We start from the raw sequence: 27988 nt of genomic DNA, 5'->3' as shown, positions 1-27988 counted from the left end.
GCCGTCGCTGGGTTAATACGCTATTACCACACCTTTGGTACTTTGTTTGGTAGCAACACTGGAAAACAGACAAATTCTAAACTCATAAATCCCTTTTCTCCCCGTGTCTCAACATAGCTCACTATACCTAATCCCATTGAGGCTGCGAAGGGTTCTGATTGCAATTTTATAAATGGACTCTGGGCGCCGCTGTTGTCCAATTCGCTGACCCGTAAGAGCTGACTCCAGGCTCTACGGGTTGAAATTGTATACATTCACTGGAGGCTTAAAGAGTGAGGGGGGCTTGAATTTTTCTGCGTGGCAAATCAGATTAGAGACTGCGATATCCTCAAACTTGGCGCATTTGGGTTTTCTTCCTGGTGGAAGCAATTCGTGAAGCCTCTTCCCTTCACACGGGTGCAGGAGAAAGATGGAGCGCAGCGTGAAGCTAGGGAGCAGGACCCTGTGGAGGCAAGTACTCTTTCCCTTCTTGCTGCCTTTGTTCTGCACGGGGCTTGCAGAGCAAGTCCGCTACTCTATTCCGGAAGAAATGGCCATGGGTTCGGTCGTGGGAAACCTCGCTGAGGACCTGGGGCTGCCTGTTCAGGACTTACTGATTCGAAATCTTAGAGTTATCTCGGAGAAACCGTATCTTACTGTGAACCCCGAGAACGGGAACCTAGTTGTGAGCGACAGAATAGATCGAGAGTTACTCTGCTTCCAAAGCCCTCTGTGTGTCCTGCCCTTAGAGATTGTGGCAGAAAATCCCCTAAACGTTTTTCACGTCAGTGTAGTGATAGAAGATATAAATGATAACCCTCCCCGTTTCCTCCAAAATAGGATTGTTTTGCAAATCAATGAACTTGCAATTCCAGGCACTAGGTTTGGTCTGGAGTCTGCCATAGACGCAGATGTAGGACCGAACTCTCTCCAGAGTTACCAGCTCAATTTGAATGAGCACTTCTCTCTGGTGGTGAAGGACAAGACTGAAGGAAAGGATGCCCCAGAATTAGTGTTGGAGAAACCTCTGGACAGGGAAAAGCAGAGCTCCCAGCTCTTGGTCCTAACAGCAGTGGATGGGGGAGAACCAGTCCTAACTGGTACTGCTCAGATTCAAATCGAAGTCACTGATGCCAATGATAACCCCCCAGTGTTCAGCCAAAGTACATACAAAGTCAGTCTTCGAGAGAACATGCCCTCAGGCACCTCTGTGCTAACAGTGATGGCTACTGACCGGGATGAGGGTGTCAATGCAGAAATCACCTACTCCTTCAAATCATTAGGAGAAGATATTAGAAGTAAGTTTATCCTAGATCATCAAAGTGGAGAAATTAAATCCAAAGGCCCTATTGACTTTGAAGCCAAGAGAACTTACACCATGAACATAGAGGCCAAGGATGGTGGCGGCATGGCCACAGAATGTAAAGTTGTAATAGAAATTCTCGATGAGAATGACAATGCCCCAGAAGTGGTTTTTACCTCTGTGTCCAATTCTATAACCGAAGATGCAGAACCGGGGACAGTGGTGGCTCTGTTCAAAACATATGATAAAGATGCAGAAGAAAATGGAAGAGTGAGTTGCTTCGTAAAAGAAACAGTTCCTTTTAGAATTGAGTCGTCTGCCAGCAATTACTATAAGCTTGTAACAGATGGGATGCTGGACCGGGAGCAGACTCCAGAGTACAATGTCACCATCGTCGCCACTGATAAAGGCAAGCCCCCTCTCTCTTCCAGCACAAGTGTTACCCTGCATGTTGGGGATGTCAATGACAATGCTCCAGTTTTCCACCAGGCCTCCTATTTGATCCAAGTAGCTGAAAATAACCCTCCGGGTGCTTCCATTGCTCAGGTCAGCGCCTCCGACCCAGATTTGGGATCCAATGGTCTCATCTCCTACTCCATCATAGCCAGCGACCTTGAACCTAAATCACTGTGGTCCTACGTGTCGGTGAACCAGGACAGTGGAGTGGTGTTCGCCCAGCGCGCCTTCGACCACGAGCAGCTGCGCTCCTTCCAGCTGACACTGCAGGCGCGAGACCAGGGATCGCCCGCGCTCAGCTCCAACGTGAGCATGCGCGTGCTGGTGGGCGACCGCAATGACAACGCGCCACGCGTACTGTATCCCACGCTCGAGCCCGACGGCTCTGCGCTCTTCGACACGGTGCCGCGCGCTGCCGAGCCCGGATACTTGGTCACGAAGGTGGTGGCTGTGGATGCCGACTCCGGACACAATGCCTGGCTGTCTTACCACGTGTTGCAGGCCAGCGACCCCGGGCTCTTCAGCCTGGGGCTGCGCACAGGCGAGGTGCGCACAGCGCGTGCCCTGGGAGACAGGGACTCAGCGCGACAGCGCCTTCTGGTCGCTGTGCGTGATGGTGGACAGCCACCCCTCTCGGCTACAGCCACGCTGCACCTGATCTTCGCTGACAGCCTGCAGGAGGTCCTGCCAGAACTCAGAGATGAGCCTCTGCCGTCTGACCCCCAGAATGAGCTTCAGTTTTACCTGGTGGTGGCCTTGGCCTTAGTCTCAGTGCTCTTTCTTTTCGTTGTGATTCTGGCCATCGCCCTTCGCCTTCGGCAGTCCCAGGGTCCTGCTGTCTCGGGCTGTTTTCAGTCAGGCCTTTGCTGTAAGACGAGACCAGGGGTTTCTCTCAACTACAGCGAGGGGACTCTTCCTTATTCCTACAATCTCTATGTTGCCTCCAATTGTCAAAAAACGTCTCAATTTCTTACCTTGACGCCAGAAATGGTCCCTCCGCGAGATCTTTGTATGGAAGCTTCCGTGCCAGTGAGTGTCACTGAGGAGAATAACAAGATAGTCTCTGATTCTATTGCTTCTAACCACGTGAGTTTCAATTAGCCATTCATTTGCAAGTTGTTTTATTTTCAAAATCTTTTGGAAAGATTTTATTTTATATTTGTTTGTTTATTTATTTATTTTTTATAATACATTTAAGTCAGTGTCTCTCAACATAGCACTAGTTGTCCCAAAACTAACTATGTAGACCAGGCTGACTTCGAACTCTTAAAGATCCTCCTGCCTCTGCCTCTACCATGACCGGCTTTAAAATGGATATCTTAAAGCACATTATACCAACTGTCTAAGCTCTTTCCTGTCTTTATATGCCAGTAACTGCACTATTAGGCTTCAAGGACTTGGAAATATTTTATCTATGTACACCAAAACTCAGAACTTAGAAGTATTACGATGCATTGCCACTTGAGAAATTTAAATTTTTATGCTTTGTGTGTGTGTGTTTGCGTGTGTGTGTGTGTGTGTGTGTGTGTGTGTGTGTGTGTGTGTGTGCACGCGAGCACATCTGGTAGTCAGAGGACGATAACTTTGGGAGCCAGGTCTCTGTTTCTACCATTGTGGGTTCCAGAAATGGAAATTTGCCGTCTGACCCCCAGATGAGCTTCAGTTTTACCTGGTGGTGGCCTTGGCCTTAGTCTCAGTGCTCTTTCTTTTCGTTGTGATTCTGGCCATCGCCCTTCGCCTTCGGCAGTCCCAGGGTCCTGCTGGTTAGGCTTGGCAGCAAGCACCTTTACTGCTGCTCACCTTTAGCTGAGCTATGCTTTTGACTTTCTGTGGTAGTTTCTTGGGAGATCAGTATCTTGATCTTTTTCTGTATTAATTATAAACTGAGAAATAATATATACAAAAAGTTTTCAAAGTTATGTGATAATAATTTTCACATAATAGTATTCAGATATAGCAGGGGTTCTTTTAATCTCACTTTTATGTCTTATGAGTAAGTTTTCTTCTAATCTTATTTTATGGCTACCAGAGACTGGAGGGTAGCTCAATTAGAGTTTATAATTGCACATTGGTGATAGCCTAAGGCTCACTGTCCAGCAGCCGTCACCAAAAAGTGCTTCTTCTCCAATATCGTTTCTATTCCCATGAAAAATGTCCAGACAATCGACTCCTAGAATCTTTTCTGCATTCTGATGTGCTTCTATATGTATGGCCAGTAGTTCTCAGTTATTTAGAATTAGCCAGGAGAAGGAAAGTTTATCATATAATTCAGGTTACTAATTTTCTTTCACTAAGTCTCAATTCCAAATGTCCTTTTTGCAATACAGGTCATCTGTATAATTGTATAATGCTATCTCCAGTTCACGTTAATGCAGGTCGGAGTCTTTCCACTTACTCTAAAGGGGTTAATCATCTCCATTGCTTGATTAACTGCCACGTGCGAATCTGATAATGCGTACTATAAGAGTTCTCATGCTTGGTTTTCATATGATTGTGAAATTTTGTTTTCAGCATTAAATTCCAACTTGTTACAATAGTTCTTCCCTTTAGGAATTTTCAAGAAATCTATTGAAAATCTTGTCTGATTGAAAACATATAGGGGGGGAACTACTGAAAATAATTCAAAGAAGGGCGGGGGGAGTTGGGGCACCGAAATGATCTCTCAACTGCCCAGTACGGTTTCGTCTTCTGTTTCCATCCCCACTTGAAGAACAGTAGGTGGAGCTATTTAAGGTTCACAGCCCAAAAAATCCTCTCCCGGACTTCACGACTGTGCAGTAATCGATTCGGACTCTGAGCGCCGCTGTTCACCCACGGGGAGGAAAAGGCAGCGAAGCCCAGCTCGCTTTGCACGAGCCTAAAGCACAATGCGGATAGATTGAGACAAAACACCTCTAGGAGCAAACTGGCCTGGAGTCCCACCTTCTAACTGTCGTGCTCCGAGCTTTCGAAAGCGGATTCTGGTTTCAGTGGTCAGAGGCAGAATTGGAAATCATCTTCAACTGACAATGATCCCCATGCAAAGACCCGAGGACTGCAAAGGGCTGGTATTCCTGGGAGTCCTCTTCGGGATGCTGTGGGAAGCCGGATCCACCCAGATACGCTATTCCGTTCCGGAGGAGCTGGAGAAAGGATCTAGGGTGGGCAACATCTCCAAGGATCTGGGGCTGGAGCCCCGTGAGCTGGCGGAACGAGGGGTCCGCATCGTCTCCAGAGGTAGGGCTCAACTTTTCGCTCTAAACCCTCGAAGCGGCAGCTTGGTCACCGCGGGCAGGATAGACCGGGAGGAGCTGTGTATGGGGTCCATCAAGTGTCAGTTAAATCTAGAGATTCTGATGGAAGATATAGGGAAAATATACGGAGTAGAAATAGAAGTGAGGGACATTAACGACAACGCACCCTACTTCCGTGAAAGTGAATTAGAAATAAAAATGAGTGAAAACGCCGCCGCTGGAATGCGGTTCCCTCTTCCCCACGCTTGGGATCCAGATATCGGGAAGAACTCTCTTCAGAGCTACCAGCTCAGCCCGAATGCTCACTTCTCGCTCGAGGTGCAGAAGGGAGCTGATGGTAACAAGTACCCAGAATTGGTGCTGGAGAGCTCGCTGGACCGGGAGGAAAAGGCCGCTCACCTCCTAGTCCTCACCGCTTCCGACGCGGGAAACCCGGTTCGCTCCGGCACGGCGCGCATCCTTGTGACGGTCCTAGATGTAAATGACAACGCGCCAGTGTTTGCTCGGTCCGAGTACCGTGTGAGTGTGCGGGAGAACGTGGCCGTGGGCACTCAGCTGCTGCTGGTCAACGCCACCGACCGGGACGAAGGATCCAATGCGGAAGTGATCTATTCCTTCCGGTATGTAGATGACAAGGCAGCTAAAGTTTTCAAGCTAGACAGTAATTTGGGAACAATATCAACAATAGGGGAGCTGAACCATGAAGAATCGGGGTTCTACGAGATGGAAGTGCAAGCAACAGATAACGCGGGATTTTCTGCACGGGCCAAGGTCCTGGTCACAGTTCTGGACGTGAACGACAATGCCCCTGAAGTAGCCATCACCTCCCTCAACAGCCCCGTTCCAGAAAACTCTCCCCGAGGGACATTAATAGCCCTTTTAAATGTAAATGACCAAGATTCTGGGGAAAATGGACAAGTAATCTGTTCCATCCAAGAGAATCTGCCCTTTAAATTAGAAAAGTCTTACGGAAACTACTATAGTTTAGTCACAGATGCAGTCCTAGACCGTGAACAGGTTCCTAGTTACAATATCACGGTGACCGCCACTGACAGGGGAAGTCCGCCCCTGACAACCGAAACTCACCTCTCGCTGAATGTAGCGGACGCGAACGATAACCCGCCCATTTTCCTTCAGGCCTCATACTGGGCCTACATCCAGGAGAATAACCCTAGAGGGGCTTCTATCGCGTCCGTGACCGCCCACGACCCTGACAGTGACAAAAATGCCCAAGTCACTTACTCCCTAGCTGAGGACACACACCAGGGCGTGCCCCTTTCCTCTTACGTCTCCATCAACTCGGATACCGGTGTCCTGTACGCGCTGCACTCCTTTGACTATGAGCAGTTCCCAGACCTACAGCTGCAAGTGATAGCACGTGACAGCGGGGACCCGCCGCTCAGCAGCAACGTGTCGCTGAGCCTGATCGTGCTGGATCAGAATGACAACACCCCCGAAATCTTGTACCCCACTCTCCCTACCGATGGTTCTACTGGAGTGGAGCTAGCACCCCGCTCAGCAGAGCCTGGCTATCTGGTGACAAAGGTGGTGGCAGTGGACAGAGACTCAGGACAAAACGCCTGGCTGTCCTACCGTCTGCTAAAGGCCAGCGAGCCAGGACTCTTCTCGGTGGGGCTGCACACGGGCGAGGTGAGCACGGCTCGGGCCCTGATGGACAGAGATGCACTCAAGCAGAACCTTGTAGTGTCTGTGCAGGACCACGGCCAGCCTCCTCTCTCCGCCACTGTCACGCTCACTGTGGCGATCGCCGACAGTATCCCCGACGTCCTGGCAGATTTGGACAATCTAGAATCTCCTACCACCTCTGAAACCTCAGGTCTCACGCTGTATCTGGTGGTGGCCGTGGCAGCGGTCTCCATGGTCTTCCTGGTCTTTGTTCTGGTGCTGCTGGCGCTCAGGCTGCGGCGCTGGCACTCACTGCGCCTGCTCCGGGCTGCGGGACCCGGATTGGCTGACGTTGCAGCCTCTCATTTTGTGGGCGTAGATGGAGTGCAAGCTTTCTTGCAGACCTATTCGCACGAGGTCTCGCTCACTGCGGGCTCCCGAAAGAGTCACTTGATTTTCCCGCAGCCCAACTATGCAGACACGCTAATCAGCCAGGAGAGCTGCGAGAAAACCGAGCCTCTTTTGCCATCGAGTGATTCGGTATTTTCTAAAGACAATCATGCATTAAATCAGGTGAGTCTATTTTGAGCTTGAAGCAAACTATCATCCTACTATAGATGATTCATAGGTATTTGGAACCGATAAAGCAGTTGAGAACACCTCTGTAGAGACATGGCAGCCACCAACAACAATCTAGTCACCTTGTTTGTTTTAAAAGATAACACACACGTGTTCTCATATGCAACTATAGCAAAATATAGAAACAATTTCCACTGTACATTCTGTACCCTATATTTCGGTAACTCAATGCATCAACGATAATGCTTTTCCATTTTAATTCTTTTTGACCATGAAGCATCTTTGTGTCGATTATCTCGTGCCACTTTGTCTGTTAAGAATACTGAATTGTGGCTGTAACTCGGAGCTCAGGGGTAGAGCGCTTGCCTGGCGTGTAGAAAAGATACCCTGGATTCAATCCCCAGTAGAGCCTGAGGGAACACAAACTCCGTTAGAGTGAAGAAACGGAATTTAATGGAAAGTACAGTTGCTGTTGGTTTTTAACCCATTCCCTTCCTGGGCATCGAACCAAGATCTTTCATGCTGAGCTAAACACTTTACCCTGGGCTACATCCCCAGACCCAAGAGAGTGGCCTTTCATTGCATTTGAGTCTACTAGTAAATCCTTACAATGCATTTAGTGTCTTTTAAATCATGCTATTTCGGGTCTCTAGGGATGCATACATATATTTTTTCTTTTATAAGTTATTCGTACATGTGCGTCTGTGTCTGCCTATATGTATACACATAAGGAAGCTGTATGTATGCATGCATCAGTGTGTGTTTACATACACAGAATGAGGTAACTCGGTACTCTCTCACTTTCGGCCTAATTCTTTGAGACGAAGTCTTTCCCTGAACGCAGGAGGTCAGCAATTTTGTCCCTGATCTCTGTGAAGGGGGTTACAGTCCTTTGTGGGACTCCTAGCCAGTTTCAAGGCAGCGGAGACCCAAATTCTCATGCTTAAGATCCATAGCAGGCAGTGTAAGCTCCCACGCACCTCGTCAGCTCCGCGCTTATACTTTCCTGGTGTAAGAAGTTTCATGTTTTTAAATTGTTTGACTTCTAAGCATGATTAATTTTATTTATTGCACACTTGAAATTTTTCTCTGATATACAATTTGTGTTGCAATGAGAAGGGACTATAATATTTCCTCGGTTACACATTTCGGTAGTACAATCTGTATATAGTAATAAAGCCGAACATTTCTTCTACCCATTTTAACCTGCACCAGTGATATATAAAATATGTGGAATTCACCACCGTAGCACAAGGGTGAGGTACTTTTGCCATTTACATAGTGAAGAATTTCTTGAGGAAATATCTTTAAAATTCAAATGTTTTCAGAATGTTTTTTTGTTCTGAAGAAACTTTCCTGTAGTATATTCTTCCTTCACCACAATTTTCTTTTTACAAACAGAAAATTTTTTATAGAAAGCACAGATACTGTTTCTTTAGAACTTGTCTTTTCTATTTTGTGTTGCCTATCTATTAAAAAACATGAAGATTGAAATCCAAATTTATAAAAGAAATTAGTGATACTTAGAGAGTAAAAGGTAATTAAAAAAAACCTAAACAAAATGGCCCAAAGAATAATGCAAGATTCAAATTTCACCTGATATATCTTGACAACCAAGACCAGAAGAAGAAGGAGGAGGAGGAGAAGGAGGAGGAGGAGGAGGAGGGAGAGGAGGGGGAGGGAGAGGAGGAGGAGGGGGAGGAGAAAAAAGAAGGAGAAGAAGAAGAAGAAGGAGAAGAAGAAGAAGAAGAAGAAGAAGAAGAAGAAGAAGAAGAAGAAGAAGAAGAAGAAGAAAAGTAGCAGCAGTAGTAGTAGTGGAGGAGGAAGAGGAAGAAGAGGAGGAGGAAGAGGAAATCATGTGGCTCTACCTGTGTGATTATATCAAAAAGAAATATTTGAGCCTGTATAAACAATGTATAGAAAAATACTAATTTTAACCAGGGCTGGTAATAGAGATCTACAGTTCTAATCCCAGGTACACAGGTAGGCTGATAGCAAGTTCAAGGTCAGTCTTAGTGAGACCCCATCTCAAAACAAAAGGTCCAAAGAGGGCTGAGGGTGTATCTCAGTGCAAAATCTTGTCTTCTACATGCAAGGCCCTAGCTTGCTAGCTTCAATCCATAGTAGTAAACAAACAAACAAAGAAATAAATAAATAGATAGATAGATAGATAAATAACACATAACTTTCGTTTACATTAAGCTGTAAATGGAATGTACTAAGTGCAGTAGTCTGTAATTAATACCAAGGAAAACAGTGCAGTGCATCCTGGTTAGTGGAAATGTCACACAATAATACATCGAGTGAGTGATAAAAACAGCAGCCTGTTTTCTATCAAACCTCTTACTTGGCCTGCATAGCTGAGGTTAGCCCTTTGCTCAAGCCAGAGCCTCTTATCCCAGTTTGGTTCCCAACAGCAATGTCTCCTACTGACCATTGACCAGAGACCCTAGTGCTGCGTCCTATGCATTAGTGAGAGCACAGAGTTTGGGTTTGCGAGCCTCGCCACCTGAGGGGTGGTAGATGCTGACGCCAAGCCTGCCTGACCTTCTGTTGATCGGGTGGGATTCAGTCTGTAGCTGCCAACAAGGCCAAGATATGTAGAGGATGTGCCTTTCTCACAAGGAGTTGCCAGCAGGCCTCTTTGAGTGACTCTGGTGATGGTGGAGAACTGTCCCCCTTAACCACGTCTGTGACGTACCCTGTCTTGGCTAACACCCTTGGTGAGCATTGCCATATCTCAACAACCACTAGGTAAAATTGCGTTCCAACTCCATCTTAATTCCTACCTGGTGATTGTCTCAATTTGCATTTCTGCGTCACCTTTCCTGGCTACACTGTTTGTGCTGATTCTGAAGTGTTAAGGATGCCTTCCATTCCCCTGTTTTGGCCCCAGGTTTTAATTTCAGGGTTACTATTGGTCTAAAATGCCACAGTCCTGACAGTTGTGTACAGTTCCTTGGAACTCATGGACAAGAGAAATTTCTTCTTGGAAGCTCTACTACTCAGGGCTCAATCAAAATCTCACTGAAGGACCCTGGGTGGGGATGGGGGGGGTGACTGATCATTCTGATTGCAGGGAAGCAGAATTCATCCTTCTAGGCAAGAGCTTCTCAGTGACACTTAAATTCAGTCAAATACAGATATTTTTCCAGCATGGACTCTTTCCAGCAATCTCAGGGAAGAACAACTCTGGCAAAACAACTGAAAGCTTGTGGTGAAACGTGACGTGGCAAGCATGGGTAGCCACAGTCAGGCATGAGTGGAACAGATAGTCCACGATATTTTGGTTACATATTTTATACTTTATATTTAGTGACTTGACCTTGGTATTCAGAGTGTACTGGTGTATATATGGGGTCAAATCTTAGTGAGCCATAGAAGATTCATACTCAAACTCCGTTTATCATGATGCATGGCCTTTTCTACCTGAGAAAACTCTCACTGCACAAAGACAGCCTGGGGCTGGAGAGATGATGGCTCAGTGGTTAAGAGCAGATTTTGTGCTTGCACAAGATGGAGATCATTTCCCTGCTCTCACAGCTGTTGACTTACAGCTCCAGGGAATCTGGCGCCCTCTTTTGGCCTCCAAGAGTTCCTGCACTCACTGGCTATTACACAAACAAATGCACATGACTAAATAAAAAGAATCAGGCCAACCATTTAAGGAAATTTGAGAATAAACCTCATGGAAGTTGGTAGACCCAAACCTTAAAAAGTACCATCCCCTTGGCGATGTCTTCTAATAGGTACTCTGGGTGGTTTTCCACACTGAATCTTGCTTTTCAAACTGGTTTATCAACACCACTTACAAGTCTGGCTGCTTTATGCTTTCCTGTTTGTGTCTGTTGCATTGTCCTCTGGTAATATCTTCTCTTCCCGCTCCCTGCTTGAAGCTTGGGGCATGAGAACAATCCAAATTATTTAAGTAAAGTTGAGGCAGCACTTTAGCACTAGCTGTAGTCTGTTCCTTAAAGTCAGGTGGTTGTACAAATGGATCCTGGTGTGAGCTTGGTATTTCACTAAACTGGTCCTTTACAGACTCTTAAAAATTACAGACTCAACACTTGCAAACAAGCTTCCCTGTTACATAAGTATGTTACTGCCTAAGTTGGAAAGATTTAAAGATATAAGCTAAAATGAAATAGGAAGGGAAGGGGAGAAGTAGTTACCTTTAAAGATCTAACCTAGGTAAAGTACATAAAATGCAGACTCTGGTTTTGGAGGTCTTGGGTTATTAGTTTGTTTAAGTTTAAAGACAGGATCTCTCTACACAGCCCTGCCTATCCTGGAACTCACTATGTAGACCAGTCTGGCCTCATGAGTGCTGGCAAAACACAAACTCTGGGAAGTGTGAAAGGAGAATTCTGATAAATCAAAAGTAAAATAAGATTAGTGGTGAGATGTATAAGATTATCTGATTGCTAAGCACTGGCTTCCTTACTGTCATGGTTTCCAGGGTAGGTCCATGTTGTGCTGATTCCATTAGAAAATGTGACTGGGTTTTGACCTCTAAAAAGAGTTAAACAAAGTGAATAATTTAGCATCTTTAACCTGAATGCTAATCCTACCTGTGGGATCTACTAAAGAGTGGCAACCAAGAAAGAACAAGCATATCAGCAAGTATGTATGGCCTGAATGTGCCGAACTTAGCTTCCTTAACACTGTGTTCTAGTGGTTTATTAGTAAAGAGAGTGAGTACTTCCGGTGAAAAGAGGTGTTAATTTAACAATTACTGCTCTGTTTTCATTTACTCTATTTTAAACAGACTTTACTTTTTACCATGGCTGTAATTCCAACACCCAGGAGGCTGAGACAGGAGGAGTTTGAGGTTCTGGTAGTGAATTCCAGGCCAGCCTGGGCTACAGCGTGAAACTTCATCTCAACAAACAAAATACAAAGCAAATCACTAAAATGGGCTTTTCCTTGCTGTATAAGATGGCTATCCACTGACGTAGGGACCAGGGATCTTTCCTATATCTTCACAGCAGCATACATTGGTACTGTCTTCTATGTCTGACGAGTTGTTTTGGCACCATTTGTTGAAAATTATTGCACTGATAAATGTGACTGTTTCCATACATTGATCTATTGTTCTATTACCTTGCCAATACTATATTTTCTGAATTATTATAGCTTTATAGTAAGCCTTAAAGTCAGGTAGGTAAGGTCTGCTGACATTTTTATTCCTTGCAAATATTATTTTAACTGTTCTTGGTCTTATATTTCCAAAGAATTAAAGCTGTCTTATAAGCTCTAAGTGCAAAATGCCTCCAGGGCTTTTTAACTAAATTGTATTGAATCTGTAGCTCTCTGGGATGGCAGGAGACTCACCTTTAACAATACTGAGATTTGCTAATCCATGGATATGGTATATCTTTCTGTTTAACTAAGTGTTATAAAATTTTCTCAGTTTCATTTTATAATTTTTACTGATGAGAGCTTCTTAACTTTTTTAAATGATTTATATTGTTTATGTGTGTATGTGGGAGCTTACATGTATGTATGTGTGCCATATGTGTTCCTGCTGCCCATGGAGGCCAGAAGAGGACATTAGATCCCCTGTGATTGGAGTTACAGATGTTGTAAGCCACTGTGTGGACACTGGGAGCCAAATCCCAGCCCCACAAAGAGCATCCAGGGCTCTTAACTACTAAGCCATTTCTCCAGCCAGTTTAACTTTCATTTTTAAATAATATATTGAAACATAAAATTTGAATATGATATTGAGGGAATTGTGTGATTTTCAATGTATTCACATTGCAAGATAATCAAATCCAGTCAAATGTATCTATCCCTCAAATATCATTTTTCTCGGTAATCTCAGTAATCATTTTTCTCTTGGCATTTCACTGAACCAATACTATACGAACTCTTAAAAATTACAGACTTGAGGCTTGCAAACAAACTTCCCTGTTCCATAAGTATGTTACTACCTGTACAGAGGTAAAGATATAAACTAAGATATAATAGGAAGGGAGGGGGAGAAGTAGTTACCTTTAAAGAACCAACCTAGGTAAAATACATAAAATGCAAAGTCAATCCTTTCTTCTGGCTTTTTGATACATTACATTGTTGTTAGTTCTTGTTTCCCTACTGTGGAATAGTACCACCACTTATGGCTGCTATCTTGCTACAATTTAGTCATCATTGATCAGCCTTTCTCTGTCCTACCCCCATTCTTCCAAGTCTCTGGTGAATACAACCCCCATACCTTTTTTAAAGCAAGATTTTTACTGTGTATCCCTGACTAGTCTAGAACTTGCTACATAGACCAGGCTTAACTTGAACTCACTGAGATCTCCTTGCCTATCTCTCAGAGCGCTGGGATTGAAGGTGTGAGCCACCATGCCTGGTACAATTCTACTATTAACCCGTGTGACATTGACTACTTTAGATACAAATAAGGTGATGTGGTGCTCCTCTTTTTGTCTATAGCCTATTTCACTTAACACGATTAGTTCCAATTCCATTCATGTTGTCACAAATGGCAAGATTTCATCCTTTGTATTTGAATAGCATAGGTACCATATTTTCGTTATCCATTTCCTTACTAAGATGAAAAGTTCTGTGTCTTGTATATCTTCCATTAAACTGTCTAAATATGTGATTTTTTTTTTAATTACCATACTTGGTATTGGTTTTTTGTTTGTTTGTTTGCAGTCCAGGTCCTTTATTTCCTTTGTATACGTTAGGCCATGAATCCATATGGACTGGGCTCCAGCAGCTCAGGCTCCTTTCCGTTAGTCCTCACAAAGTGGGCTTCTCTGGGTGGCGCAGGCTGGCGCTTCAGCTGAACCCAGGTGCCCTTCTCTTTGGCTTCTTTTTTCTTCTGATCGTTCTCCTTCACCCGCTTCAGGAAGCTGTCTCTGCTCTTTGAGTGCTTGATGTGCTCAATTCGCACATTGATCCTCTTGGCCAGAATCTTGCCTTTAACTTGCTTGTTTACAATGATGCCCACGGCATGCTGGGTGACATTGTAGACTCTTCCGGTTTTGCCATGGCAGCACTTAGGGGGCATTCCTTTTTGAACAGTGCCCATTCCCTTGATGTCTACAACATCACCCTTCTTGTAGATTCGCATGTATGTGGCCAAAGGAACGACTCCATGTTTCCTAAAAGGTCTAGAGAACATATACCGAGTACCTCTTCTCTTTCCTTTTGTGTTCATCATTTTGGCGAGTTGGCTGGAAGATGGCTGCCCTGGCGGAAAGCTTGGTATTGTTTTTTAATTTATATTCTTTTTGTCTTGTTTCTAGTTTACAGAAAATTACCATTTCGCCATTATGGATGTGTTCAGACAGGGTCTCACTAGGTAGCCCAGGTTGCCCTCGAATTTGCTATATAGCCCAAGCAAGCTGGCTTTGGAATGAGGACTTTAGGATTCTTCTCCATCATCCTCTCAACTTTGGGAATTCCAGGCACATAATCCTGAAATGCCTGGTAATGCTGTACATACAATTTATATGCTTTGACAAACACATTGTGCAGTGTGCTGTATCCTCATGCTATGTTACATAAGCCTAGCCTATCCCTGCACAAAGTTAGGCTTTATTCCCTTAAGTGTTCAGGCTGGAAGATCCCACCCAGATGCAATAACCATGGGTGTCAGCCCAAGTCTAGCAGTGGATAGTTTATTAATTCACCTATATTATAAATATGTATTGATCCCTAAACACTAGCAAAACCCTGTCCTAAGTGACAAGGATGCAAGAAGGTAGACAACATTGGTTCCTGACTCAGTGGGTGCCTTCTTTTTTTTTTTTCTTTCTTTTTTTTTTTTTCTTTCGGAGCTGGGGACCTAACCCAGGGCCTTGCACTTTCTAGGCAAGCGCCTACCACTGAGCTAAATCCCAACCCGGTGCCGTTTTTTACAAGGACTTTACAGGTGTGATAAATGACATCAAGTAGAAATGCACAAGCAGCAATCTTACCAGGGAACCAGGCCTGTTCTCAGGGTCAGGAAGGAGTGGTTTAGAATGAGGTCTAAGGGATTAGTAGGTTTATTGAGGTTACAAGGAGCATGAAAAGAGAAGTAGCCAGGCACAAGGACTAGCTGTGTCAATGTCCTACTACTAGAAGAGGTGTGCGACTCACCCATGAGAAGAGTTAGGGATACTGGACATGGAGCAGGAGGTGAGACTGACAAGACGGACAGAGCCTTGTAACTGTTCTTAAATGGTTTTAAAATAAGACAAGGACAAAATATGATTCAAAGGGTAAAGATTATTCTGCTTCTCGTGTGGAAATGTGATCTATGGGTGTCATAAGTAGACTCCAGGAGGCTCATAGGGAACAATGGCCATGTCACTAGAAAGAGGTGGTGCTGGAGGGCGAGGGAGGTGGCCCAGGGGTAAAAGCCATAGCCAAACGAATACAATGACCCAAGTTCAAATCCCAAAACTAACCTAAAAGGTTGAACCTATCTGTGTGCACCTGTAATCTCAACACTCCTGCAGTGAGGTTGGAGGCAGAGACAGGAGGATGGCCTGAAGGACTGAGGGTCAGCTAGCCTGACGTACACAGAACAGCAGCAAAAACAAAAGGGATACCTGCCTAAACAAGACAGAAGGTGAGAAGAGAATTCCAAACGTTGTCTTCTGATCTTTACATATGCAACATACATGCACACACATGCACACACACACACACACACACACAGATGTGCTCCCCACACATGAAGTGATATGAAAAGGGATATACATACAGAAGAGATACAATTAAATGAGTGAGCTAGGCTGTGCACAGTGACCTTTATCCCAGCACTTGGAAGGCAGAGGCTGGTGCTTCTCTGAGTTACAGGCTAGCCTGGTCTGCACAGTGAGTTCTGGTATTCCCAGGGCTGCATAAAGAAACCCTGTCTCAAATAAAGAATAAAAAAAAGAGTGAATTGGGAAAGTATTTAGAAAGTAGTGTTTAGAAAGTAGATTCAATAAAGCAATATTGGAATAAGTGGTTATGAACTCCGCAAGAGCAGGGAATGTTTTGTGTATCACTGTATTGTTTGGTGTCTGAAATATTATTGGCTGGCTAGTGGTAGATCCTCGATAAAATATTTTTGGTTCAATATATACAATAATGAAATGGAATTACAGTGGCTCATGGGCAACTTAGTCACTACGAGGAGGCACCATGTCCAAAATAACTTATAAGAGAAAACATTTTATTGAGGCTTGCTACAGTTTCAGAGAGTCAGTACATGATCACCCTGGTAGGGATCATGGTGGCAGGCAGGCATGGTGAAGTAGCTGGAGAAGTAGCTGAGAGCTTACATACATCCTGATTTGCCAGGGGCAACAGGCAGGATGCACTGGTCCCAGTGTGGGCTTTTGAAATCTCAAAGGCCATCCATCAATGGCACAACTCCTTCAACAAGGCCACACCTCCTCCAACGAGGCCACACCTTCCAATCCTTCCCAAACAGTTCCACTAACCAGGGTCCAAGCATTCAAACGTATGAGCCTGCGGGGGCTATTCTCCTTCAAACATCTCATCAGGTTTTCAAATTGAGCAATTAGATGCATAAAGGTACCATATAGTCCAATGTAAAAGTCTAGAGAATGGATTTAGAGCAATCAAGAGTATGTCCAGGTTGAAACTCTGAGAAACAGCCAAGTGTGGTTATTAAGGGTGTGTTTGGACATTTGGTCACCATTTCCTTAATTAATGGTTTCTTCCATTGTGGTCATCTTTTCAGATGGGTGGGTCCTCACAAGGCTGAGTAAGATAAGCTTTCTCATAGCCCTATGCTGGTATGTTCTGGGGGTTCCTGACCTATCCCAGATTTATTTTTCCTCTCGGTCTGTAAGACCTAAGAAGTACCCTGCACCACTCTATACCCAACTGTGTCTAATTCGTAATGTTCACTTTTCAGTCAAGTCCTAGTGTCAGGTTTTTTCCTGCCTCTGCTATTCCACTTAGACTATAACTTACTTGACTGATATAATGTTGGTTAAAGAAAAACAATGGCTAAAGTAACTTGCTATGTAGTCCATGCTGGCCTTAAATTTACCATCATCCTCTGCCTTCACTTTGTAGGTGCTGAGATTACAAAGGGGCACCACTGTGTCTAGACCTTTGTTTGTTTGTTTGTTTGTTTTTTACTGTTGTTTCTTCTCTCTCTCTCTCTCTCTCTCTTTCTCACACACACACACAAACACACACACACACACATACACATGACTGCATGTTCTGTTAGGTGCTGATCTCAAACTCAGGGTTTTGCATACTTTAGGGAAATTCTACTGAACTACAGCTCTTTGTGGAAAGTTGTAATCTGTTTTTCTTTGTCATCTGTTTTCATCTTACAAATGGTAAAATTTAGGAGGAATGCATAGATTAAAGGAAGTTTGTCAATCACTCAAATACCACTGAACTTTAGTATTAAACATTCATAGATCCTCAGCTTTTTAAAGTTGATAACAATAATGTAGTAATATAAGGCCGGATGTGGTGGTGCATGCCCTAGTCCCGGCACTCATGAAGCAGAAGCAGGAGAATCTCTGGGAGTTCAAGCCCAACCCGGTCTACATAGGGAGATCTGGGACAGCAAGGGCTGTGTAGAGAGAGACCCTATCTCAAGAAATAATTAATGATATAACTTTTCTGCCCCTAATGTTTCATGTCTTTATAGAGAGATGAACAAAAGGCATTTTCTAAAACTCATTGAATCCAAGATTCTTGCATTTTGGTTGTATATGATTTACAACTCAATTTTTAAAACACATTTATGAAAATAAAACAACAGATTCTACTTCCAAGCCTGAGTCCCCTCAAGAGAGTAGTAGTGTTAATATCTAGTTACGTACATCATGTGTATACAAGTGTATATGCTGTTTTTGTGCAAATGAGGATCATTTTATAGCATACATTATATACTGTCATACAACTTAACATGTTTATTTACTAATGCTAGGAATAAAATCCAGGGCCTTGTACATGTTATGTTACTTCTTTTTCATTGAGCAGTATACCCTGTTCCTATCCTTAGTAATTAAAAAATTTACATGTGTGTATGTCCGCATGCATGTGTATGCCACAATGCACATATGGAGGTCAGAGGGTATCTTTCAGGAGTCAGTTCTCTCTTTCCAATATGTGTGAGTTCTGGGAATCAAACTCAGGTCATCAAGTTGAATGGCAAGGCCTTTTATCTATCCACTGAGCCATTTTGCTGATCCATATCATTTTATTTGCTCATTTGTTTGTGAGACTGGGTCCATGCACCACAGCCTGGCCTCAAACGCTAAGCATAAATAAGGCTGGCCTTCAATTCCTCCTCTGTTGCCTTTACCTCCCAAGTGCTGGGGTCTCAGAGGTGTAGCCCTATGTCCAGCTAATAATTTTTCTAATTCCATTATTTGACAGGGACACATCTATTGAGTCCACCACCACATAAACCACATGTGGATGATTCATGCTTGTAATTTCAGCATTCAGGGAGGAGAGGCAAGATGGTCAAGATCTCAAGCCCATCCTTGGCTACACAGAGATTTCAAGGCCAGCCTGGGCTAAATGAAGCCCTGCCTCAAAACCAAAAATAAGTGGGAGAGGCTGTGCCTGGTCCTGCAGTGACCTGAGGTGCTAGGTGGGTTGGTACCCAAGGGGCCTCACCTTCTCAGAGAAGGGGAGGGAGGAAAGAGAGAGGCTGTGTGATGGGGGACTGGGAGGAGGCAGGGCTGTGATTGGGATGTGGAATGAATAAATAATTAGTAGAAAAATAAAACAAAAGCAAATGGAAAAGGGGAAGCAATTGAGTAAAAATGAAAATCTGTAAGTTACACACATGTGCTTGTATGTGTGCATGCATGTGTGGGAGGGTACGTGTGTGTGTGTGTGTGTGTGTGTGTGTTGTGCTGGGAATTGAACCTAAGGCCTCAAACATGCTAAGTAAGTCTCTCTCTCTCTCTCTCTCTCTCTCTCCTCCCTCCCTCCCCCTCCCTCCCTCCCTCCCCTCCCTCCCTCTCTCCAGCATCACATAGCTGAGGCTGGCAGGACTGAACTTCTGATCCTGCTGCTTCTACCTCCCAGTTGATGAGTAGAGGCGTGGGTTACCCGTGCCTGGTTTCTGTGCTGCTGCGATCTAACCTAGGGCTTTGTGTGTGCTAGGTGTGATCATTAGTTTTAGTTGCCAAGCTGACAAAATATAGACTATTCTAGAGAGTCCTAATTAGAGATTGATTGCCTAGATCAGGTTGGCCTGTGGGCTTGTCTGTGGGAAATGATAAGAAGCCACCCTCTGAGGTTGGTGACATTCCCTAGATAGAGGATCCTGAATGGTATTGAGAGTGGAGAAAGTGCACTGATAGAGACTTGTGCATTCCTTCATCCCTCTCCCCTTGACTGTGGGTGAAAGGTGACCAGGGATTGAAAATTTCTCCTGCTGTGATGATGGACTAGAACTTGGAATGTGAGCTAACAGAACCTTTCCCCCTCTAGTTTGTCACGATGTTCTATCTCAGCAACGGAAACAAAACAAAGACACCAGGCAAGCACTTTATGAACTGGGCTATATCTGCAGTCCATTATTTTAAAAAAAGTTTCAATTTGCAGTTGACTGACTTTTTACATATAGAGAACTTCAAAACTACAGAGGGCCAAGTGTAGATTTAGGGGGTATATGTATACATACACATGTTTGCATTATGTGTGGTTACTTAGAACATACACACATGCATGTGTGTGTGCATGTATGTGTACACCACTTTATGAGCCTTTTGAGAGTAGCCTTTTGTAGATATTGTGCTTTGCTCTTGTTATGTATTTCCTAATAACAAAAACATCCTTTAAAATAATCTCATTACACTCGTAAGTCAGAAAATGACATTGATATAATATGATTACCTCATCTACAATCTGTTGAAAATTTAACCATTATTTATTTATTCATTCGTTTTTACTTCTTTTGATTTATTTTATTTTATGAGGTTTGTCTGAATGTGTGTGTGTGTGTGTGTGTGTGTGTGTGTGTGTGTGTGTGTGTGTGTGTGTGTGACGTTTATGCCTGGTGCCCAAGGAGGTCAGACAGAGGTGTTGGATATCTTGGAACTGAAGTCACAGACAGTTGTGAGTGGCCATTTGGGTGCTGAATGGGACCTCTGCAAAAGCAGCAAACGCTCTTAACTGCTGAGCCATCTCTCCAGCCCATTATTTATTAAGTTTAGTATGTGTGTGGCATATTTGTATTTGTGGAGGTGTGTTTACATGTCTTAGGGGAATAGGCTCCTTAGTCACCTTCCACCTTATTTTTGAGTGTCTCTAACGAGACCTGGAGCTTACCATTTTCTGACAAGACTGGATGCCCAGCAAGCCCCCGGCCTTTCCCATCTCTGCCCACAAAGGGTAGGGTTATGAGCCTTCTGGGTAAAGTGTATCTGATGCACAGAAAATAGTTAGCCTGGGCGGGCGGATGGCTCGGCAGGTAAAAGCACTTGTGGCACAAGCCTGATGAACTAAATTCAAACCTCAGCAGCCACATTAAGTCAGGATATGGAGCCCACATCTGGGGTACACCATGCACTGGTAATAATGAGAGACTGTTCATTGTGGAAGGAAGAGTTATCTTCTGACCACCCCCCCCACTCGCTCACCTCACCCACATACACAGAGAGAGGGGAGCAGATAAATTAAATTAAAATTTCAAAAGTTATTTTTAAAAGAAAGCACTTTATCCACCAAACCATCTTTCTAGTCCCTTCCTGTTATTTTTATTCTGGTGGTTTTTTGTTGCTGTTGGTTTTTTGTTTGGGCGGTGGTTTGAGTCCAGGATTATATGTTACATTTAGTCATTGTGTGTCTTTACTCCACTCTAGTCTGAAACAGTTCCTCAGCCTTCCTTTGGTTATCCGAAACCAAGTTTCTAAAGACTCTAAGGAATTTGTTTTACTGGATCCTTTGCATCTGCCAAATGTTTTATATTTAAGCTAGGTATTTGAGATAGTAGTATATTTATTGTCCTATCACAAGTTATGTAAACTTATCTGTACTAGTTAGAGCTTTATAGCTGTCAGGAGACACTGTGATCATGGCAACTGTTACAAGGAAAAACCTTTGATTGGGAATGGATTACAGTTTCAGAGATTCAGTCTCTTATTATCACGGGAGGAAACATGGCAGTGTGCAGGCAGACATGATGCAGGCAGACATGATGCCGGAGAAGGAGCTGAGAATTCTAGATCTTGATACACAAGCAGGAAAAGGAGACCATATGCCACACTGGGCATAGCTTGAGCATAGGAGACCTCAAAGCCCACCCCCACAGTGACGCACTTCCTCCAACAAGGCCACACCTACTCCAACAAGGCCATACCTCCTAATAGTGCCACTCCCTATAGACCAAGCATTCAAACACCTGAGTCTATGGGACCACCACATTAGCATATTAAAACATTTATTGTTTCATTAGTTTTGTGAGTCAGGGACCTAGGTTTGCTTTGCTGGGTGCCTCTGCCTCATTTTCTTTTCTTTTTTTTTTTTTTTTTCGGAGCTGGAGACCGAACCCAGGGCCTTGTGCTTGCTAGGCAAGCCCTCTACCCCTGAGCTAAATCCCCAGCCCCATCCTCTGCCTCATTTTAACAAAGCTGAAATCAAAGCATCTCTTTGGGCAATTTTCTTACATAGTTATGGGTAAACTTTAGTTTCTGCCAATTTGTTGGAATGAGGTCCCAAGTTTTCTGGCTGTTAGCTGGAGATCTGACTTAGTTTTTTGTTATGTGCACTGTCTGTTATGTGGATTGTCTGTCTATTATGTGAACTGTCTGTCTGTTATGTGGACTGTCTGTTATGTGAACTGTCTGTCTGTTATGTGGACTGTCTGTTATGTGGACTGTCTGTTATGTGGATTTTCTGTCTGTTATGTGAACTGTCTGTCTGTTATGTGGACTGTCTGTTATGTGGACTGTCTGTTATGTGGATTGTCTGTCTGTTATGTGAACTGTCTGTCTGTTATGTGGACTGTCTGTTATGTGAACTGTCTGTCTGTTATGTGGACTCTCTGTTATGTGGACTCTCTGTTATGTGGACTGTCTGTGAAGCAGCTCCATCATGACAGCTAGCTTCCATCAAAACAAGTAGACGGAGCCAGAGAGGGAAAAGTGTGATAAATGCCACAATGCTTATGTGAACCCCAATTTGAAGTGACACATGTTACCGTGAATATATTCAGATCATTACAAATGAAATCGTTCGGTCCTTCACACACTCAGGAGAGATGATTTCAGTTCACTTACAATGGTTTTCTGTGTCGTAAGAGGGAACTTCCCTTTTCCTTTGTCTGTTCATGTGTGGTTGTGTATCTGTTCAGTAAGAGGGTAATTCCATCACTGCTGTACTTTATGTTGATCTCGAATTGCTCTAGACATTTGTTTTATTTGGGGCTTTTGTTTGTTGTTGTTGTTGCTGCTGCTGCTGTTCTTGGTTGTTTTGTTTTTTGTTGTTTGTTGGGTTTTTGTTTTGTTTTGTTTTGTTTTGTTTTGTTGTTTTGAGACAGGGTTTCTCTGTGTAGCCCCGACTGTCCTGGAATTCACTCTGTAAACCAGGCTGGTCTTGAACTTGGAGACCCACTTGCCTCTGCCTCCAGAGTGCTGGGATTAATGTCCTGTGCCACCACTGCCCGGCATAATTGCTCTAGGTTTTGCCCTTAAACACCTCTTGAAGCTGATCCCCGTGTCCCTTGCCATGCTGGCATCATTTTTCTTGAGCCATCCCTTATACTCAGGTATAGAAGATAGCCCAGGCTCATCTTGTACTTGGCCCGCTCCAGTCCTGAAATAGACCATCTTACCTGTATCTGGACCTCCTACCTCTTTTTATGAGGGAATAGCACTTAGGACCTGAGAGCTAAGAGCTGTGTGCTGACTCCTTGTGGCTGTCACTGTTTCTAGGCCTTTCAGCAGGCAGAGCCAGGAAACACGAAAACAGGAGCATCCTCCAACCGTCCACCCACACCCTCGAGATTATGGCGCCGCACTACGCCTTTCAGGTTCTTCCTGCCCTTCTCCCTTTCCTCCGGATTTTCTCTCCCAACAGTGAGAGCGTGACTGCCTAGGTCATGCACACAATCACTCTCTGCTCAATCCTGTAGATATAGAAAGTAGTTTCTGCATTGCCACACCCATGCCAATGAGAAAAATCATCCTGTAAGATTCCACATTTGCTTGTAATTGAGGGAATAGGTGCAGAGTCCTTTGCGAAAAGTTTGCTTGTAGTATTTTGTGATTCATTTGAAGTAACCTCATTTGAGGTCTTGCTTTGTTTTGTTTTGTTGTGAGGTTTTAAAGTTATTTAAATATTTTATTTTTATTTTATGTCTACATGTGTGTCCTTACATCATGTGTATGTTGCTGACATGAGTTCGCTGGGAATTGAACCCGGGTCCTCCAGAAGAGCAACCTGGTGCTCTTAACCCCTGAACCATCTCTCCATCCCCCTTGTCTTTTGGTTTTGTTAAGCAAGGTTTCTTGTGGCCTAGACTGTCCTGAGATTGGTTCATAATTAAGGATGACCTTGAACTTCTGATCCTCCTGCTTCCACCTGAGTGCTGGGATCACGGGCATTTGCTGCCACACTGGGCGTTATGTGGATCTGGAGAGAGAAACTAGGGCTTCTTGTGTGCTAGACAACCTCTACCAACTGGACCGCATCACTTGTGTTTTTTGCGTAGGTAAAATATTAACGTAGCTAAAGTCAAAGCGTAAAAGTAAGAATACAGAGGATGGGAAGATGGCTGCTCGGCAGTTAAGATCACTGGCTGCTTCTCCAGAAGACAGGAGTTCGATTCTCAGGAGCCACAAAGTATTCACGTCTCCCAGGGCATCTGATGCCCTCCTCTGGCCTCCATGGGCAATGAACACATGCAGTGTACAGACATACATTCACACAAACACTGAAAATAAAAATAAGCAAAAAAAAAGGGTCCTCAGGTTCCAGGGCACTACCTAAAGACTATACATGGACCCCTGGACTCTGACCATGGGCAATGAACACATGGAAGGGGAGCCCTGGGTCCTGCTAAGACTGAACCCCCCAGTGAACTAGACTGTTCACACAAGGAACACCCATAAGAAAAAGGGGAAGGGGATGTTTGCCCAAAATAACACTGAAATGTATATAAGAAATATTCAAGTAATAAAAAAAAAAGGTCCTCGAAATTATAACTCCTCCCTTGTCCCTTCTGCCTCATGTGTACTACAGGCTTTAGATGACTCCACTCATTTCTGTTTTACCTTCCTGTATTTCTCTTTAAAAAATAAAACACACATCTATGTTTTCATTGGTTTTGCTTCCTCTCATAATAAAAAATTCCTCATAATAAAAATAAAAAATAATCTTACTACAGTTTAAATAGCACCAACCTCCTAAAACAGCTCAGTGATATGTTAGCCCTGAGAAACTGCATAAAGCACTGAGTTTGTCGGTAACCGTTCACTGTACACGCCACTTTGTAGATAACATGATCTAACTGATAGTGACAAGATAAATGGTTTCTTCCAACATCTGTCAGTGATTGGTCACTGTACATGCCAATTAATCTGTGCACAGGCAACAGAGCATGTAACTGTGGTGCCCCTTTGTCTTCTGATGACAAACTCACATAGTATTACATTTCTGGAGGATTTTATTTATTTTTATGTGTATGAGTGTGTACCTGAATATATGTCTGTTCACCATGTGCATGCAGTGCGCACAGTGCCCAGAAAAGGCAGTTGGACCCCCCTGGAACTGGAGTTACCTGCCATGTGGGTGCCGGAAATCAAACTGTTGTCCTCTGGAAAAGCAGCCAGTGCCCTTAGGCACTGAGCCATCTCACCAGCCCCAGGACCCCACATGGCAATTTTACAATACTATACAAAGGAGTTAGTCAGTAAGCAAGGGTGATGGTGTTCTCAGCGAAATTGGAACTGGATGGGAATGGAGTTATGGAGGACGGAGCTGGCCACGGTATGCCGTTCATCATGCTGGCTCTGAGTATCTCTAAACACAATGTTGGTTAAGAATACTGCTGGGATGACAACTGGTCCTGGGATATTACTGTTTGTTATGCAGAGGGCACAGGGGATAAAGCAAATGACTCATCATGTGCAAAGACGGTTCTGAGGCTAAGAGCTTGCTAGGCAATTGTGAGGACCCGAGTTCAGATCCCAGCACCTATGTGACTGGAGTGCTTGCTCAAGTGGTGGTAATTCCAGAGCGGGAGTGGGGGCATAAGGCCATGCAGGAGGATCTCTGGGACTTGCCAGCCACCTGCATAAGGCTAGGTTCAGTGAGAAGTCTACCTCGAAGGAAGAAGACAGGGAGTTATAGAACAAGACACCAGGCGTTCTCTGGCTCCCAAGACTGCGTGTATGCTCAGATGCACACATGCACACATACGCACACGCACACACACACAGCCAAAGCTTAGTAAAGCTGAATGTATAAACACCACTGGGGGAAGTGGCTGTGAGAGGAAGGGTGAAGCTGCTCCCAGAGAAATCCGGCCAGCAGAGCCCTTCACCTGAAAGGGATTCTCAGAGAAAGCTCACGACATTGAAAGTTAAGTGAATAAATTTGGAAATTAATCCAAATGCAGAAAGAATGTGGCAGTTTGCGTTATAAAATATTCTCAGTCTTTATTGTGAATAAATTTTCAGTAGTCCCAATTTTAAAATGTTGTACCATATTAAATATTAAATATTCATTTTGCTGTTTCCATATAAATGTGTAACTAACAATAAGAATTTGATATTTTAACAAAAAGGTGTTACAAGGTCACAGAATGATGACATATTTTCCATTGATTATTAAGATTAATTTCCACAGTTTCAGCTCACACAGATATATTTAAAGTCCTGTGGTGTTGTGTAAAGTGAGGATAGCCAGTATGAACTGCTGTGTAGTTTGCCTTTAAAATTCACTGGCTTTATTGAAGAATAACTTATGTACATTAAAAGTTAACCTCTTAAAACTGTACAGCTCACTGAGCTGTGTGATTCTATACATCTGCGTAGCCACTGCCCCAGTAAACACGTAGTTTAGCTCTGCCACCTTCACAAGTCCTCTCCCCTCCCCCTGCAGTCAATTCCCCTCATCCCCAGCTCCTGGCAGCGACTGATGGACTGATCGGCCATTAGAAAGCAGCAGCCCTGCCCCTTCTGGAATTTCCTCTAAGTGAAGTTGCATAGCGTGTGCTTCTTTTGTGTGCACTGTTCTTTGCTCAGTGATTTTGAAATTCATCTGTGATGGTGGTGTGTGTGTGTGTATGTGTGTGTGTGTGTGTGTGTGTGTGTGCAGCCTGCTTCTATGCATTCATCTGCAGTATTGCGTTGTGTGGAAAAACAGCAACTTGTGTATCCATTCACTGCTTATAACATCTGAGTTCTTCCCAGTTCGGAGTTACTATACATTAAAGTGGTATTGACACCTGTGTGCAGATACTCCTATTATATTTTTATATATATATATATACACATATATATTAATAATATATATAGTTTATATATGAATATATATTTGCGTGTGTTAGTCATATATATGTAGTCGTATATATAAGTAGTTTTATTTATTTATTTGTTTATTTATTTATTTATTTCTGATAAGCACTCAAAGGCAGGATTTAAGCTAAGCAGAATGGCACACATTGGTAATCCCAGCCCTTGGGAGGTGAGGGCAGGAGAACCTGGGGTTGAAGTTTATCCTTAGTTACATAACAAGTTCCAGGCGAGCCTGTGCGACCCAAACCTCTCTTAAGAATAATAGCAGCAGTGAGAAAAGCATGGTTGCCTGCCGACATGAGAAGTATACACTTCACTGTATGAGAAACCAAAACTATTTTCAAAGCTGTAGAATGGCTTTACATTCCTACTGAAAATGTACACAGTATTCTGCCTCGTGTCATCACCAGCCCGTCCAGCTGCCGAACTTGCGTCTTACACATCCTGGTAAAAACACAGTACCATCTCACTGTGTTTCCAACTCGAGTCTCTTTACTGACTACAGTTGCTGGTGTGGTTTGCCCTGGAGTTATCTGTATTTTGATGCTAATTCCACTGCCCCAAGGACAGCTGCCTAGTGACCTCACCAGAACCTTCTCCCCATTGAATTTGTAAAATACAGATGAGGGACAGGTACAGGATAGAAGGAGGCCTGTCATTGGAGGAGAGGGAAGGATGACGGGAGAGGAGTTTGAAAGAAGAGGAGGAGACTGGAACGGAAAGGGGGAGATAGGAGGAGGAGAGAAGCCGTGGCAGGACAATGGAGGCTGACATAAAGATTCCTCTCTGTGCATTTACAGGTTGTCATTAATGTTCTTAAGGGATGGATGGTACCGGGCTTTGTATGTTTAAGTGGGCAATTATATCTTAATCAATTGGGTCAAAGTTTATTGTGTTGTGTGTTCTTGCATGTGTAGATTTAAGTGTAATGGCGTATGGGGTGGCTGGGATGTGTTTTGCAGATATCTTGGGGCACTGCAGTGCTAGACCTAGTGAGGTAAAAGACAACCATACCTTTTTTATTTTTTATATTTTTACAACAACAGTTGCTAAGTGTGTTTTCCCGCTATATTTTCTTGAGCTAACAGTTCAAATCCTCCGCTCTGCTCCCCTTTAACTTAGTTGATCATCTTCTTAAAACTGAATTATGAAAGCTTTTTAAAATGTATCCTGTGTGTGACTTCATTTGCTCACAGGTGTCTTGTGGACCTCTTGTCCCAGATGTAGACCTGAATTTTTATTCCTTCAATAGTACTTGGAAGAGACACTGTAATTTTTATAAAGTCCCAACCTATTCGAATGCTCATTTACGAATGAAGTGAGAGGTGGGATCAACCCAAGGC

At 43.8% G+C, this 27988-nt stretch overlaps 1 protein-coding gene across 16 annotated transcripts in view; it reads left to right on the top strand.

The window, feature by feature from the left end:
• LOC116884728 (protocadherin gamma-C4) overlaps positions 1-27988 on the top strand; it is a 184095-nt gene that overhangs the window by 99985 nt on the left and 56122 nt on the right. The window contains exon 1 of one of the 16 annotated variants that reach the window (XM_032885933.1): positions 34-2824. The exons of 14 other annotated variants lie outside the window; for them this stretch is intronic. In XM_032885933.1, coding sequence (XP_032741824.1) covers positions 410-2824 — 2415 coding nt within the window. In that variant the 5' untranslated portion in view covers positions 34-409. Of the gene's footprint in view, positions 1-33; positions 2825-4421; positions 7171-27988 lie in introns of those variants that run through there. One more of the 16 variants, XM_032885923.1, reaches the window with a different exon arrangement.

Source organism: Rattus rattus, chromosome 15 (genome assembly GCF_011064425.1).
Source record: "Rattus rattus isolate New Zealand chromosome 15, Rrattus_CSIRO_v1, whole genome shotgun sequence".
Lineage (NCBI taxonomy): Eukaryota > Metazoa > Chordata > Mammalia > Rodentia > Muridae > Rattus > Rattus rattus.
This window is presented reverse-complemented; position numbering and strand designations above follow the sequence as displayed.